At 46.9% G+C, this 17,238-nt stretch overlaps 1 protein-coding gene across 1 annotated transcript in view; it reads right to left on the reverse strand.

Moving 5' to 3' along the window:
• Positions 1-3,211: 3,211 nt before the first annotated feature.
• The window catches only part of LOC121287107 (cartilage oligomeric matrix protein), a 116,752-nt gene continuing 102,725 nt past the window's right edge, over positions 3,212-17,238 (reverse strand). Inside the window, exons 13-19 of the mRNA XM_041204655.1 lie at positions 16,533-16,726; positions 15,018-15,196; positions 14,470-14,518; positions 12,438-12,634; positions 9,699-9,871; positions 9,145-9,284; positions 3,212-4,857 (exon numbers count right to left, since the gene is read on the reverse strand). Coding sequence (XP_041060589.1) covers positions 4,817-4,857; positions 9,145-9,284; positions 9,699-9,871; positions 12,438-12,634; positions 14,470-14,518; positions 15,018-15,196; positions 16,533-16,726 — 973 coding nt within the window. The 3' untranslated portion in view covers positions 3,212-4,816. The remainder of the gene's footprint in view (positions 4,858-9,144; positions 9,285-9,698; positions 9,872-12,437; positions 12,635-14,469; positions 14,519-15,017; positions 15,197-16,532; positions 16,727-17,238) is intronic.

A 17,238-nucleotide genomic window follows, 5' to 3' on the forward strand; every position in this document is an offset into this window, starting at 1 on the left:
CCAGGGTATCCTGTTAGAGATAGTGAGTGTGTGATTAATTTCTCACCCTTGCTGAGGTATTTTTGTATTTGTTTTCCCTTAGTTCATTACAACCCTGATGTGTAATGCTGATTCCACTCATAAAATTTAGATATATCAGTGTAGTTCTTTGATTGGCAAACGATCTAAATTGAGGAGCCTTGATCAACAAATGATTGTTGCTACAAACAGTCCTTAGTCACTGTTAAAAGCCCACAGTGGAATCTTGTCTCGATAATGCTAAATGAGATTGCTTCTGTTTGGTGAGAATTGGAAAAGGTTCTTGTACTGTTACCTCTCTGAACTATTTACTGGGAGTATTTTTAAAACTGCTCAAAGAATTACTGTAAAAAAATCAAGATGCAGCATTGAATAGAAGGTTTAAGATCATCTGGTGTTTATTTTTAATCCAGATTCACTTTAGATTTTGAGCCATGAGGAAATTTACAGTTAGCCTAGAACTGAAGAATTTAAAACTTTTCTCTTCACTTCCATTTCATGTAAGAAGAAAACATTTGTACCAAACTAATCACTAGAACTTGTAATCTTTGTGAAAAGATATTTATGAAAATGGACCAGAAACAATACAAATCTCACACAGATGCTCAGGTAATAAAAGAAAATGGCTCCTTAACATCCAGTTACATCCCCTTAATCCTTGTTGTATTCTTTATTTTAACCTTTTTGAACCGTCTGTACTTTCAGGATTCATTTTAGTCACTAACACCCGAAAAAATCTCAACGCAAGAGTCTTGATAATAAATGCTAATTGAGCAGCACTTTGTAACCACATCACATTGAAATAATACCCCAAGTTGGGAGAGACTTGCTTGACTTGGAGCTAACCTGAGATCTCTTAGTCCTCTCATCCTCTTGCAGAGGAACAGATGTATACACCGGACCCTGAGCAGTTCACTCATTCCCACCATACGGACTCAGAAAATTAATTGGCAGCAAAATCTTTCTTTTCATAGAGATGCAGCAAAGCAGCTTCCCCCAGACTCATTTTAATCAGATTCTGTCCTCAAACTCATCAACATTTATTTATTTTTCTGATGTCTTGTTTTTATAAATAAACTTGGGAATTTTGAAGTGGATTTCAGATATAATGCAAACCATAACTTGTACTGACAGACTGTCAAAAGATCTTCATTTTAAATTGTAAATGTTTTTTAAAGTTTATGTTTGTGTGAGGCTTCTGTCTTTGTAAATGAAATGTAATTAAAGTTCAACGGTTTTCTGCTCGCAGCCCTTCGCACCTTAATATAATCTCGCTTCCTGAAGCCTGAAAGCTGACTCTCTCCCCACTTTACAGCCACACAGATGGCCCAGGAGCAGGAGATTTTCAGAACATAAAAGGTGCAAGTCACAGATATTTCACAAACTGGGGACAGTGTAGAGGGAGCTTTACTTTGTATCTAACCCTGTGCTGTAACGTAGACGGAGCTCTATTCTGTATCTAACCCCGTGCTGTGCCTGTCCTGGGAGTGTTTGATGGGGACAGTGTAGAGGGAGCTTTACTCTGTATCTAACCCCATGCTATACCTGTCCTGGGAGTGTTAGATGGGGACAGTGTAGAGGGAGCTTTACTCTTATCCAACCCCGTGCTGTACCTGTCCTGGGAGTGTTTGATGGGGACTGTGTAGAGGGAGCTTTACTCTGTATCTAACCCTGTGATGTACCTGTCCTGGGAGTGTTTGATGGGGACATTGTACAGCAGCGGTTCCCAAACTGGGTTGAGCAGAAACGTGGATTTGGGTCACAAGCTCCCCCTTCTCTGATACTGTGCCCCACACCCAGTCCCTGGTGGTGCCCGCCTTACCTGTCTTTAGATTTTTTTCTTCTTCTCAAGCCCATTTAAATATGTCACCTGCCGGGTCTCAGACATACTCGGGCTGTCAAACCCGCTGCACCTCCCCACTCCTCGCCACCGGCTTGCTGACCTGTGTGTGTGTTGGTGGGTGGGGTATAAGGGTAGATTGCAGTGTGCCTATGTTTGGAATGGGGAGGAGTTGATTACAGTATGTGTGAAAGGGGTGGGGGTGGGTGCTGTTTACAGAGTGTGTATGGAGGGGGAAGGGCTTCACTCAGGTTTCTCGTCACTGGAGAAAATGGAAAGCTCAGCTAAAACCTCAATTTGCCAGTAAATGGTGCATGTTTTGTTCTGTGTCTGTTCAGAAGCACTCCACTTTACACTTGCCCCCTATTGGAAGGAGCATGGCTCCACCGTCAAGTACCTTGAATTTATTTTATTGTAAAGCTGCATTGTGTGTAGCAGAATCCATAGTGAAGCTGCAGCCACTAGGGCTATAAAACTTATTTTGTGTCATTTGAAACCCTTAGTAGAAAATTAGTTGACATGTCTCACATTAAAATCAATATTGTCAAGAATAGGGAACCTCGATGTGGTGTTGCTATAAATCCATAATGATGGATGGAAATGTGAACATCAGTCAGATCCACTGCTTCCTGGTCAAGGCCTATGAGCTGCAGCAGCCCAGATAAAATAATAGACTTGTGAGTACATAAAATAATAACATTTTGAGATAGTACTTGATGTGGATCTATAATATGCAAACTTTTATAATTATTATGAATGTTGCTATGCTGTTTTATTGCTGTTATGTTTTTGTTGGTGTTTGGGGTCACATTAATTTTCACGTTTTAAAATGGGGTCACATTGGAAAATAGTTTGGAAAGAATTGGTGTAGAGGAACTCTTACTCTGTATCCAGCCCCGTGCTGTACCTGTCCTGGGAGTGTTTGTATGTGTTACTGAAGTGGTGGAGTACACATAATCTTTGTTCACCTTATCCAATGGCTTCCGGTGGGAATGCTGCACTGCCAAAAGTACAGTCCTGTGGATGAAACATGAAGTTGAGAGAGGCCTTTGTCAGGTGGTGTTGAAGATCCTGTGACAATATTGGAAAGAGTAGAACGGCTCTCTCAGATAACACCACCAAATATAAATTAACTGAATGTTGCTAAGTGTTGGTTATAATTTGCCAGGCCTGACTACATAATAACAGTAACTGTACCTCAGAGTAATGAATGGAATGTGACACACTTTTGAGATATTTCAGTTGTGTAAAGATGCAGTATAAATACATTGGTGTCTCCTAGAATCAGGTATTGCAGAAGGTCATTTAGCCGGCTCCTGTATCAAACTGTTATGAAGAAGAAACAATCTTTGCTCACTTGGTGGGAGGAGTATTTATATAATTTTGTTTTTACACATGCAGGAAAAGTTTTATTGAGAAAATCTTTGTAGTGAATTAAAATGCTATATTTTATGGGTTATACCTGGGTCACATTTGATTCAGTTAAATTCCATGCTGATAAAGTCCATATAAAACTAATAGTGTGCAAATATAAACAAGACTATTTCGAAGCAATGCATTGGTTAAAAGCTGTCAATCTGTCTGTCGCTCTTGTTTGTTGCTTTGCCCTTGCCCACATGTGTCTGTCCCTGACTATTGACAGTTTCTTTCCAGCGTTGTAGAAGTTTAGAATCTGGGTTCTGCGCTTGTCAGATGGTAAATGGGTATTTGAAAGTCGCAAACTAGTCCTGAAGTGCAGCGATGAGGTGACATTTTGAGTGGATGTGGCGATGTCAAGAGCGAAAGAACGAAACCTGATGGGGGAGCAAACACCAACCTCCAAAAAACAGTCCCACATCCTGATGCTGTTTTTCTGTTGAATATTAACAGAATGAGGAGAGGAGTTGGCAACTGGGGGTCTGGGATGTGAGTCCTGTGTATCTTGCCACCACTATTTTGATTTAGCTCTGGAGCTATAAATAGCCGCTACACTCCTCACCAAGCCTAAGAAAGGGGGCAAGATTGGCAATTGGGATTTGGTAAAATCGGGCAAGTGAATGACTGAAGTGCTCGGCAATATCTCAAGACCTTTAATCTGGGTATCACGCTTAAGGCCTTAGGAAATGTATAGAGAAGTTTAACTAGGATTTTACCAGGGAAGAAGGACTTCAGTTGGCAGAAGGTTAAGAGGTAAGCTAACAGGTTTACATGGTAATGAGAAGCTTTGATAGATAGAGAAAAACTATTTTCTCTGTTGAGGGGGTTCAATAAGCAGATGTCTTGATTCAAAATAATTGGGGAAAAAATACCTGGAGGGAAAACAAGGAGAAATATTCTCAGATGTTAAGCAAAAATAAAACCCTCCACCTGAATAGGTGATAAAAGCTTTTTGGGTAAGTAATTTTAAAAGGGAGCTGAACAAGTATTTGAGGATGAGGAACTTACCGGGTTATGGACAAAAAGCGGGGATGTGGGACAAAGCACAATGGCAGTAAGAGACAGCACAGATGACAGATCGAACACTGTGTTGTACGTTTTAATAATTCTATCTTGCTCATTGAGCATAGCTCCAACACTGACCAAAACCAATCTCAACTTCACTCAGTCTCGCTCCTCCTTTGCATCAATGTCTGCAAATCAGATTGTGCTGTTGTAACATTTACTAAACTTTTCCGTTTCCTGAATACCAAAGATAGAAGTGACGAAGAACAAAGTGAACTCCAGCAACCAACCAACTGATTGATTGTGAGTGACAAGACTTTGGACGGATGACTGAACACTGATGATTTGTCTGAGGTCTCTTCTTTCACATCGTCTAGGGAGGGTCCAATTGTTGGAGTTATTGGTTTCACTGGAAAACTGTGGGGAAGGTTCCAGAAATGTTGATTGAAAGTTTGATGAGAGGTTGTCACTTGCCAGGGTTATAAATTCTAAAGGCTTTTGTGGGTTTAGGAATTCAGGCTGCACTCTTCAAAACTGCTACTGAAGTTGTGCTGGGTGGAAATCTTCTGGAATCGTGTCTGAGGAAGGCAAAAGCAGAACAATTAAGGGAGGCTGGAGGCAAGGGGACAAAGAGGGATGCAGAGGAGAAACAGGGAATGTGGAGTTGCGGGGAGGCGTGGTTAATGCCCTATGGTGGGTTGAATTACTTGCTTGTGGACAGTGACTGAATCATCAGTGACCTATTGCACTATGGCAGTGAGCAGTTTCTTGAGGAAAATGGGGAAAAAGGCTCCTCTGCCTGGGGACGCCCTCTTGTTCCCCCCCACCACCACCACCACCACCGCACCCACCACCCTTCAGAGAACACTTTCTCTCAATATTCCTTTAACACCTCAATTATTTTGCCCTTCTACATAGTCTTTTATCTTTGAAGGTATGAGAACATAAGAGATAGGAAAGAATGAGTCATTCGGCCCATTGAGCCTGCTCCACCATTCAACAAGATCATGGCTGATCTGATTATGGCCTTAACTCTACTTTCCTGCCTGTCCCCCACCCCAGCATAACCTTTGACTGCCTTGTCAATCAAAAATCTGTCTAATTCAGTCTTGAATATATTCAGTGACCCAGCCTCCACTGCTCTCTGGGGAAGAGAATTCCAAAGATTAATGATCCTCTGAGAGACTCCCATAGCTACCTCGACTACAGCTCCTCAAACCCCGCTTCCTGTAAGGACTCCATCCCATTCTCTCAGTTCCTTCGCCTCCGTCGCATCTGTTCCGATGGTGCTACCTTCAAAAACAGTTCCTCTGACATGTCCTCCTTCATCCTTAACCGAGGTTTTCCACCCACGGTCGTTGACAGGGCCCTCAACCGTGTCCGGCCCATCTCCCGCACATCCGCTGTCAAGCCTTCTCCTCCCTCCCAGAAACATGATAGGGTCCCCTTTGTCCTCACTTATCACCCCACCAGCCTCCGCATTCAAAGGATCATCCTCCACCATTTCCGCCAACTCCAGCATGATGCCACCACCAAACACATCTTCCCTTCACCCCCCCCCTATCGGCATTCTGTAGGGATCATTCCCTCCGGGACACCCTGGTCCACTCCTCCATCACCCCCTACTCCTCAACCCCCTCCTATGGCACCACCCCATGCCCACGCAAAAGTTGTAACGCCTGCCCCTTCACTTCCTCTCTCCTCACCGTCCAAGGGCCCAAACATTCCTTTCAAGTGAAGCAGCATTTTACTTGCATTTCCCCCAACTTAGTCTACTGCATTCGTTGCTCCCAATGTGGTCTCCTCTACATTGGAGAGACCAAACGTAAACTGGGCGACTGCTTTGCAGAACACCTGCAGTCTGTCCGCAAGAATGACCCAAACCACCCTGTCGCTTGCCATTTTAACACTCACCCTGCTCTCTTGCCCACATGTCTGTCCTTGGCTTGCTGCATTGTTCCAGTGAAGCCCAACGCAAACTGGAGGAACAGCACCTCATCTTCCGACTAGGCACTTTACAGCCTTCCGGACTGAATATTGAATTCAACAACTTTAGGTCTTGAGCTCCCTCCTCCATCCCCACCCCCTTTCTGTTTCTTCCCCCTTCCTTTTGTTTTTTCCAATAAATTATTTCGATTTTTCTTTTCCCACCTATTTCCATTATTTTTAAATATTTTAAAATCTTTTATGCTCCCCCTACCCCCACTAGAGCTATACCTTGAGTGCCCTATCATCCATTCTTAATTAGCATATTTGTTTAGATAATATCACCAACTTTAACACCTATGTGTTCTTTTGTTCTGTTGTCTGTGACATTTTTTGATGATCTGCTTCTATCACTGCTTGTTTGTCCCAACAACCACACCAACCCCCTCCACTTCTCTCCCCCTACCCAAACCACCACCCCCCCCCCCCCCCCCGCCACCCCCCCAACCACCACACACCTTAAACCAGCTTATATTTCACCCCTTTCTTGGATTCACTCAGTTCGGTCGAAGGGTCATGAGGACTCGAATCATCAACTCTTCTTCTCCGCTGATGCTGCCAGACCTGCTGAGTTTTTCCAGGTAATTCTGTTTTTGTTTTGGATTTCCAGCATCCGCAGTTTTTTTGTTTTTATCTGTTTTTTTGACTCTGCTGTCCTGTTGGCCTTGATGACCTTGGCGGTCATCCTCTGGCCCATGGAGCCTGTGCTGGCCCCGCCTGGGAGGAAGCGGCCAGCGCCATGCCTGGCATCTCCCCAGACGCTGCAGCCTCATTGGATGCCACGGTCACTGGCAGAGGGGCGGAGGAGCTGCTGTCATCATCCGGTGTGCCTTAAGTGGAGCCCGCAGAGACGACAAGCAGCTTGTGCGTCAATGTGAGGTCGCTCTGGACCTCCCTGCTCTCCATTGATGGATGGGCACCTAGCTGGGATACTGGGTGCCCAATCCATCTACCACACTGGCACTGACCACCTGAGGTCGTTGCCTGTGTGAGGGCTTGCAAGTCCGAGTGCAATCCCAGGAACCCCTGACTCTGTTCCTGGAGTTGCCTCTCCATGAGAGTCGCCACTCTGTCCATGGAGGAGGCAGTGCACTCAGTCATGAAAGTCAATGCAGTGCTTATGCCCCACATGGACTCCTCCACAACGGAGACCAAGGCGTGCAGACCCTCATGGATCTCCAACAGATCCTCCCGACATCCTGCTGGACATCCAACATCTGCCACCAATGGATGACTCCAGAGATTCATCATCTGCCTTCACCTGAGCATCGTTCTGGTCTCCAGCAGCCCTCCGACTTTTGGCTCCCTGGGCCCTCTCTGCCTCCACCTGCATCTCAAGCGAGTGTGAAGTGCCCTCACCAATGTGCACCGACATTCTAGCCATTAATCTAATGCCCACCGAGGTGCTGGTATCTGCGCTGGTGCCTGCTACAGAGAGAGGGTGTGGCGCAGGTGCAAGTGGAGTGAAGCCCGATGATACTCTGGCATCAGGGGTGGCGCTTCGGAGTCCACAGGGCGTTTGTGTGCAGTCAAACCTAAAAGGGAGAGCAAGGACATGTCATTAGTTAAAGTCATCACACTGTCACTCTACATGCCAGGCACCCTGGTGAGACAATGGTGATCTGCATCATGGCACCATTGCCTTTCAATGATCAATGGGGTCTCCAGGTTCGAGGCTCACATCAATGAAGGGACTACAATAGAATGGCTGCACAATCCAAAATTTGCACCTCTCTGCACTGCGCTCTTATCTTCATCTGACACCCCTGCTTCTCCACGCCTGGTTGCACAGGGAACGTACTGGCTCTCCAGCTCCAGGGCATCCTGCTCGAACCAGGAGAGCAGCAGCAGGTTTTGAGGGGGGCCTCCACTTGTACTTGCCCTTTCTGCTTGGTTATGGCTCATCTTCTTCTGAAAGGACAGAGGTGCATTGATTAGTCCACTGTCTACCTGCAGCGCCATTGCAGCCTGGCCAACTCCAGCTGAGAAACACCTCCCAGATACTCAGTCCAAGCAGCCAGGGCTCATCCCCTTGGCCAGCTCTGGTGTGATTAACAGTTGGCAATCAGACTCTAGCACCCCTGAGGTCCACGGGGAACGGCCAGACCTTAACATTTCTGCACGTTGACCCATGCCAACGGTACTCACCCTTCCTGATCCTTCCTGACATTGAGGTCATTGAACCTCTTCTAGCACTGCACCCAAATGTGCTGCACCACGTCATGGCTGCTCACCAGTGCTGCCACCTCCTCCCATGCCCTCTTGGTGAGGTGTGGCAGTCTCCTCCCATCTCTGGGGACAAGGCTGTCCCTCCTGGCAGCCACCTCCTCCAGGAGGATGGCAAGGCACTCATCAGAAAAGCAGGGGGCTGAGTGCCCACCCAACCTGCCCTCCCGCATGGCATCTCCGGCTACATTCGACTCCATCGCTTGAATGTTGAAGACGCAGAGGAGACGTTCTTCCGCGTCAGCCTTCCAGGGGCTGCCTGAGCCATTTTTAAACCAGCAACCGGGTCACCATTGGACCCGGCGGCCAACAGGCCCCCGCCCCCACTCGGCCCTTCCCAACCAGTGAGGAGCCGCGTTTCACACTGGTTGGGCCTTAATTGGTCCGCCAGCGTGAAATCGCAGTCAGGGGCCAATCGCGGGAGGCGGACCGTTTCCCAGCCGCTCCCAGGCCCGCTGACCACGCTGGCCTGATGACCTCATTATGCTGCCCCTGGTGAATGTCCCATAGACCCCATATCAGCTTGGAGCAATGATCCAGTGTCTCCCTCAACTCCTCTTTCAATGCCCCTCACCTTCCTTCACCCACTCCTTCGCTACCCCTCACTCCCCACCACTCTCACCCACTCCTTTGATGCCCCTCACCCCGCTCACCATTGCAGCGGTAGCGCAGATTTGCCCAGATGATGTTTTCCTGTGAGAAGCAGAAGACTCCCAGTCTCCCTCCACGCATCGTGGTGTCAATGATTGTCCCCGAATCTGCCACGATCACTGGTCCTTCATACAGGCGCACTCTGCAGGAACAAAACAGAGATTCAGCAGGGTGAGGGGGAGACGGGTGTGGGGAATAGAGGAAGGTTGGGTGGGAGTGGCGGGAGATGAAGCAGGTGCACAAAGGCATCACCCACTTTCTGCACACATTCATCCTTATTAAAAAAATGGGCACCGAATGATACAACCCAACCCTCGCCCCCACCTAGGCGTCACTGAGTGGTACAGTTTTCCCCAGTTTCTGGTTTGTGACGACATGACTAACTGTCCTAGAGGAGGTAATGAGGAAATAGGGTTGGGCTGTGACCTCACCCCTACCCTTAATGTCCCCACCCTTGGGGCTATGACCCCACCCCCCCAATGGCCCCCACCTTAGGGCTTTGACCCTACCCCCCTATACCCCCCTTGGTGTTCCCGACCCTGGGGCTATGACTCACCTGATATACCCGACCTGGGGCCGATGCTGCAGGAACCAGCGATATGAGGTGTTGTCTTTCCAGCCAGCATTCCTGGGGTCTTTCCACAGGAGTTTGACCTGATTGCTAGTGTCTCCTGTGTGCCAGAGGGCATTTCGCAGGTGTTCCCCTGGGCCAGTCTGAGATTTCACTGCCTGTTTGGAGCAAATTGAGACATTCCATCAATACAAAGGTCTGCTAGTTTATATTGTCACATGTCCTTTACCTCCATTACAAGTTGGAGGGCTGGACAACATTGAAAGTCTTCATTAAATCAAGTCAGTGATATAGCGGATACAACCCGTTACAGACACTGTATAGGAGATTAGTATCAATTATAACTCACTTGAAAAGATCATCAGATCAAAGCTTTTGCCACCCTCTCAAAGACTAGATTAAAAGGAACTCAGATGTCTGTATCTTTTCAAGGTTGAATTAATGAGATCCACCGAGTGTATTGCTGTCTATGTCAGCATGTTGTGATTGTATCTGGTTAATCTGCCTTTAACAAGTCAATGCAATAGTAACATCTCTCCACCCAATAATGAGAAGCCCTGGCTTTTCCCAGAACATCCAAAAATAAGGCTGTTCATCCCACATCATGATCTGATAGTCACTCATCTGATTTATGGCACACCTGCTGTATTTTTTAATCTCTTCCCATGGACAGATGACACTGTGGGGGGTAGGATTAATAAATTTGCGGATGACACAAAAATTGGCCGGGTGGTTAACAGTGAGGTTGAGTGTCTTGGGCTACACGAAGACATAGACGGGATGGTCAAATGGGCAGATAAGTGGCAGATGGAATTTAACCCTGAAAAATGTGAGGTGATACACTTTGGAAGGAGTAATTTGACAAGGAAGTATTCAATGAACAGCATGACACTAGGAAGTTCTGAGGAACAAAGTGACCTTGGCGTGTGCATCCATAGATCTCTGAAGACAAAGGGGCATGTTAGTGGGGTGGTGAAAAAGGTATATGGGACACTTGCCTTTATCAATCAAGGCATAGATTACAAAAGTAGGGAAGTCATGTTGGAGTTGAATAGAACCTTGTTGAGGCCACAGCTGGAGTACTGCGTGCAGTTCTGGTCGCCACATTATAGGAAGGATGTGATTTTACTGGAGGGGGTGCAGAGGAGATTCACCAGGATGTTGCCTGGGATGAAACATTTAAGTTATGAAGAAAGGTTGGATAGACTTGTGTTGTTTTCGATGGAACAGAGAAGACTGAGGTGCGACCTGATCGAGGTGTACAAGATTATGAGGGGCATGGATAGGGAGCAGCTGTCCCCCTTATTTGAAGGGTCAGTCACGAGGGGACACAAGTTCAAGGTGAGGGGCAGGATGTTTAGGGGGGATGTGAGGAAAAACTTTTTTACCCAGAGGGTGGTGACAGTCTGGAATGTGCTGCTTGGGAGGATGGAAGAGGTGGGTTGCCTCACATCCTTTAAAAAGTACCTGGATGAGCACTTGGTACATGAAAACATTCAAGGCTATGGGCCAAGTGCTGGTAAATGGGATTAGGTAAGTAGGTCAGGTGTTTCCCACATGTTGGTGCAGACTTGATGGGCCAAAAGACCTCTTCTGCACTGTGAGATTCTGTAACGGTTAGTGAGATAATGTCTCAACTGTAAGATAAAAGCAAAATACTGCGGATGCTGGAAATCTGAAACAAAAACAAAAATTGCTGGAAAAATTCAGCAGGTCTGACAGCATCTGTGGAGAGGAAGACAGAGTTAACGTTTCGAGTCCATATGACTCTTCATCAGAACTAAAGAGAGATAGAAATGTGGTGAAATATAAGCTGTTTAAGGGGGGGTGGCATAGGTCGAGCTGGATAGAGGGCCAGTGATAGGCGGAGGCAAAGGAGAGATTGCCAAAGATGTCATAAACAAAAGGTCAAAGGGGTGTTGACAGTGGTGATGTTAGCTAAAGGATGTGCTAATGGTGACATAAAGGGTAAAAAGCAGGATGAGAAAGTGCCGATTAGGCACTTTACAGCCTTCCGGACTTAACATTGAGTTCAACAACTTCAGATCATGAGCTCTCTCCTCCATCCCCACCCCCTTTTTGATCCCCTTTTTTCTAAAAATTATTATATTTTTTTAATATATATTTTTCTTTTCCCACCTATTTCTGTTATTTTAAAAATTTATTTCCATCCATCGTTTTATCTCCACCTTTTAGCCTATTTCGATCCCTTGCCCTCACCCCACCCCCACTAGGGCTATCTGTCACAACACCATTTGACCCATCATACCTGTGCTGGTCCTTTGAAAGAGCTATCCAAATAGTCCAACCCTTCTTTGATCTTTCCCTATAATTATTTCACCTCTCAAAGTTTTTATCAAAGAGCAGATATATAAATCAACAAAGGTAGAAATATGCAACAGAAAAGCCATAAAGAAAGTGAACAAACACTGAGATTTATTTATACGAGATCAGAATTGACCACATTTGGAGCTGGCAACACAGAGTGGGGGTATGAAAGAGGGACGGAGTGGGTGATGTGGAGTTGGGAACATGGGTGGGCAGTTGAGATGGAGGGAGGAGTTAAAGGGAGGAGGGTGCGACAGAGAGAGAGGGACCAAGGAGCTGATACAGAGTGGGGGTTGGGGTGCCCTGGGTGTAGAGATGGCTCCGGCCGTGTGGTCTGGGTCCAGGAGCTAATCCATTAGTGAACATTAAGATAGCAAATCCAGATCAGTCACTCACCTTGAGCTGGATTCCAGGGTCTGCCACAGCGCGGAATGGATTGGCCTGCCAATACGTTTGTTCAGTCTGTTTCCACATCACCACGTAGAAGCTGGAACTGTCCTGATAGCCAAAGATAAACCCGGCATAGTCATCATCCGTCATTGTGTTAACGTGAAACGTTCCTTCAAAATCCACACCATTAAAGGCTGTGTAACCTGAAGAGAAAGAACAAGCCGCTCGGTTTAAAGATTCTACAATGTGAAAGCCACTGCCTTTCATTCTCAGTCAGTGAGGGTCTGGTAAAGGGGAGGTCAAAAAGGGTTGGGGGGAAAAGTTGGGTCATGCATTATTTCTGATTCTCAACACCATAGATGTTGGGACATGAAGTGGAGGACGAGCCACACTTGTGTGAGAGGCCATAACACTCAGAGTGTCAAGAAGTCCCAACAGAAATACCTTCATCACTCAGTATGCAGTTAGATACAGAGTAAAGCTCCATCTACACTGTCCCCAACAAACACTCCCAGGACAGGTACAGCACGGGGTTAGATACAGAGTAATGCTATCTCTACACTGTCCCCAACAAACACTCCCAGGATAGGTACAGCACGGGGTTAGATACAGACTAAAGCTCCCTCTACACTGTCCCCATCAAACACTCCCAGGACAGGTACAGCACGGGGTTAGATACAGAGTAAAGCTCCCTCTACACTGTCCCCATCAAACACTCCCAGGGCAGGTACAGCACAGGGTTAGATACAGAGTAAAGCTGCATCCACACTGTCCCCATCAAACACTCCCAGGGCAGGTACAGCACAGGGTTAGATACAGAGTAAAGCTCCCTCTACACTGTCCCCATGAAACACTCCCAGGACAGGTACAGCACGGGGTTAGATACAGAGTAAAGCTCCCTCTACACTGTCCCCATGAAACACTCCCAGGGCAGGTACAGCACGGGGTTAGATACAGAGTAATGCTCCCTCTACACTGTCCCCATCAAACACTCCCAGGGCAGGTACAGCACGGGGTTAGTTACAGAGTAAAGCTCCCTCTACACTGTCCCCATCAAACACTCTCAGGGCAGGTACAGCACGGGGTTAGATACAGAGTAAAGCTCCCTCTACACTATCCCATCAAACACTCCCAGGGCAGGTACAGCACGGGGTTAGTTACAGAGTAATGCTCCCTCTACACTGTCCCCATCAAACACTCCCAGGACAGGTACAGCACAGGGTTAGATACACAGTAAAGCTCCCTCTACACTGCCCCCAACAAACACTCCCAGGACAAGTACAACACGTGGTTAGGTACAGGGTAAATCTCCATCTACACTGTCCCCATCAAACACTCCCAGGGCAGGTACAGCACGGGGTTAGTTACAGAGTAAAGCACCCTCTACACTGTCCCCATCAAACACTCCCAGGACAGGTACAGCACAGGGTTAGATCGAGAGTAAAGCTCCCCCTACACTGTCCCCATCAAACACTCCCAGGACAGGTACAGCAGGGGGTTAGGTACGGGGTAAAACTCCATCTACACTGTCCCCAACAAACATTCCCAGGATAGGTACAGCAGGGGGTTAGGTACAGGGTAAAGCTCCCTCTACACTGTCCCCATCAAACACTCCCAGGACAGATACAGCACAGAGTTAGATACAGAGTAAAGCTCCCTCTCCATTGTCCCCATCAAACACTCCCAGGGCAGGTACAGCACAGGGTTAGATACAGAGTAAAGCTCCCTCTACACTGTCCCCATCAAACACTCCCAGGACAGGTACAGCATGGGGTTAGATACAGAGTAAAGCTCCCTCTACACTGTCCCCATCAAACACTCCCAGGACAGGTACAGCACGGGGTTAGATACAGAGTAAAGCTCCCTCTACACTGTCCCCATCAAACACTCCCAGGGCAGGTACAGCACGGGGTTAGATACAGAGTAAAGCTCCATCTCCACTGTCCCCATCAAACACTGCCAGCAAAGTGTGATATTGATTCCACCTTTGAGAAATTTCACCAAAATTTAAAAGAAGAACAGGCTGGAGCAATCTTACCAACAGCGAGACCCGGGTCACTGTTCATTGTCTGGACAATCTCCATTCCCTGCAAGATTGACCATGAGTAACGATTAGAATTCTCAGACACATCTTTAAAATAAACCAAAAACTGTCTAAAAGCAATGCTGCTACATAGCTGGAATATTTCTGTCCCAGTCACAGTTGCACAGGTCTGAAAAGGGCAGTGTCATCTTGAAGGAGACTTGTAAAGGTTGTAAGAACAGGTTAGCATGAAAGAACCTGATAAAATAGTGTAAACAGTTGCTGTAAACTGAAAATTCAATCATAAATAATATTTCAACTTAACAGCAATAATCTAAAGTTGTCAGCTTGATCTGCCTGAATAGGACATTGCAGGGTGTCAGTATTATAATTACCGATTACAAATTATTGGGATTGTGTTTAATTGTGTTTATTTCTGGGATTTGTAAGTTAATTCCATGTGAAGCAGCCTGATCCATTTCTCAGACACAAGTACAGAAATTTGTCTCTCAATAAAGTCCAGCCCAGTCTCAGTGACTGTCCAACACTGACAGCTGAGGTACCTGGTTTAAGACAACCCAGTTCGGGTCAATCTGTGCATCTCCCTCGGGATCCAGGATCACAGTCTGATAGGCTCGGAAATCAGTGAGTGCAACCTGAGCATTTTCAGGACAAACATCGATAATATCAATGACCTTATCGTCATCAAAATCTCCTTCGCAGGCGTCTCCTATCCCATCACCTGCATTTCAAATGAGAAGTTTAACTCAAGGATCTCACATTAACTCAGCTGTCCAAACCATCTAAGTTATTCCCAACCCGAACCCAAACACAAACCCCCAACCCCAAGCCAAACCGTAACCCTAACCCCAACCCTAACCCAGACCCAAACCCCAACCCTAACCCTAATTTTAAAGGCAAAATACTGTGGATGCTGGAAATCTGAAACAAAAACAAAAAACGCTGGACAAACTCAGCAGGTCTGACAGCATCTGTGGAGAGAGAGACATAATTAACGTTTTGAGTCTGTATGACTCTTCTACAGATCTGAAGAAGAGTCATACAGACTCAAAACGTTAACTCTGTCTCTCTTCACAGATGCTGTCAGACCTGCTGAGTTTTTACTGCATTTTTTGTTTTCGACCCTAATTTTAAACCTGACTCAAACCCTTCAATTCACACAATATGGCTATCCCAGCTCTTTGCAAGAATAATCCCAAACTAATCCCACTGCCCCACTCTTTCCCCATAGCCCTGAGCAAAATTTCAAAGCTCACATTCTATCATTAAGAAGGATTTCTATTCCCATCGTTTCACAACCTCCCAATGAAGCTTTTGCCGCCCCGAGACAGGAGGCACATTACGAGCTCTCACTCGTATCCTGTTCTCGCCATCCTTCATCCTGCATATGTCCATCAGCATCAAAATTTCTCCAACTCCCTCCCTGATCTCTGATCTATGGAATCTCCTCAAGCCCTCTGTCAGCACCCCAGTGTTTTGCTTTCCATTGCATCAACCCCAATTTCCACTCTCCACTCCCTACCCCACTCCCTCCCTCTCTCTACCCCACTCCCTCCCTCTCGCTACCCCACCCCCTCCCTCTCTCTACCCAACTCCCTCCCTCTCTATCCCACTCCCCCTCTCTCTTTACCCCACTCCCCCTCTCTCTTTACCCCACTCCCTCTCTGTACTCCACCCCCTCCATCTCTCCACCCTAATCGCTCCCTCTGCCCCACTCCCCCTCTCTCTACCCCACTCCCTCCATCTCTCTACCCGACTCCCTCCATCTCTCTACCCCACTTCGTCCCTCTCTACCCCACTCCTCCTCTCTCTTTACCCCACTCCCTCTCTCTACTCCACTCCCCATCTCTCTGCCCCACTTTTTCCCTCTCACTACCCACTCCCCCTCTCTCTGCCCACTCCATTTCTCCCCCACTCTCTTTCGCTCTGTCCCACTTGCTCCCTCTCTGACTCACTCCCCCTCTCTCTCTCTCTCCCTCCCTCTCTGACCCACTCCCCCTCTCTCTGAAGCAGAAAGAGATAGACAAAGACAAAGAGAGACAGAAACAGTAACTCACCATCAAGATCATCTTGTGTTGGATTAGCTACAAGCCGACAATTGTCTGGTCCAGGGGAGACCATGTCAGGAATTCCATCGTTATCATCATCGTCATCACACTCATCACCAACTCCATCCCCATCTGTATCTAGCTGGGCGCTGTTAATAACTGTCGGACAATTATCTCTGGTGTCCTGGTGCCCATCACCGTCACTGAGAGCAGAGAGATAACATACCAACTGTTCATGGTAAAATTAGCACATCATCCTACCCAGCACACACCAAAACATGTGCACAAATCCACATAGAACCACACACACCGACACAGGAATTCACCAAGGCTCCTTAAACAGCACCTTCCAAACCCACAACCACTACCATCTAGAAGGACAAGGGCAGCAGATAGATGGGAACAGCACCACCTGGAAGTTCTCCTCCAAGCCATTCACCATCCTGACTTGGAAATATATCACCATTCCTTCACTGTCACTGGGTCAAAATCCTGGAACTTCCTCCCTAACAGCATTGTGGGTGTACCTACACCATATGGACTGCAGTGGCTCAAGAAGGCAGCTCAGCACCACCTTCTCAAGGGCAATTAGGGGTGGGCAATAAATGCTGGCCCAGCCAGTGACATCAACACCCAGTGAAAGAATTAAAAAAAAACACACACACATGCCCTCATTACAGCTTTAGTTCAAACATAGATAAAGAAGTGAGGTGAG

This window comes from Carcharodon carcharias, chromosome 14, assembly GCF_017639515.1.
Source record: "Carcharodon carcharias isolate sCarCar2 chromosome 14, sCarCar2.pri, whole genome shotgun sequence".
NCBI classification, from domain to species: Eukaryota; Metazoa; Chordata; class Chondrichthyes; order Lamniformes; family Lamnidae; genus Carcharodon; species Carcharodon carcharias.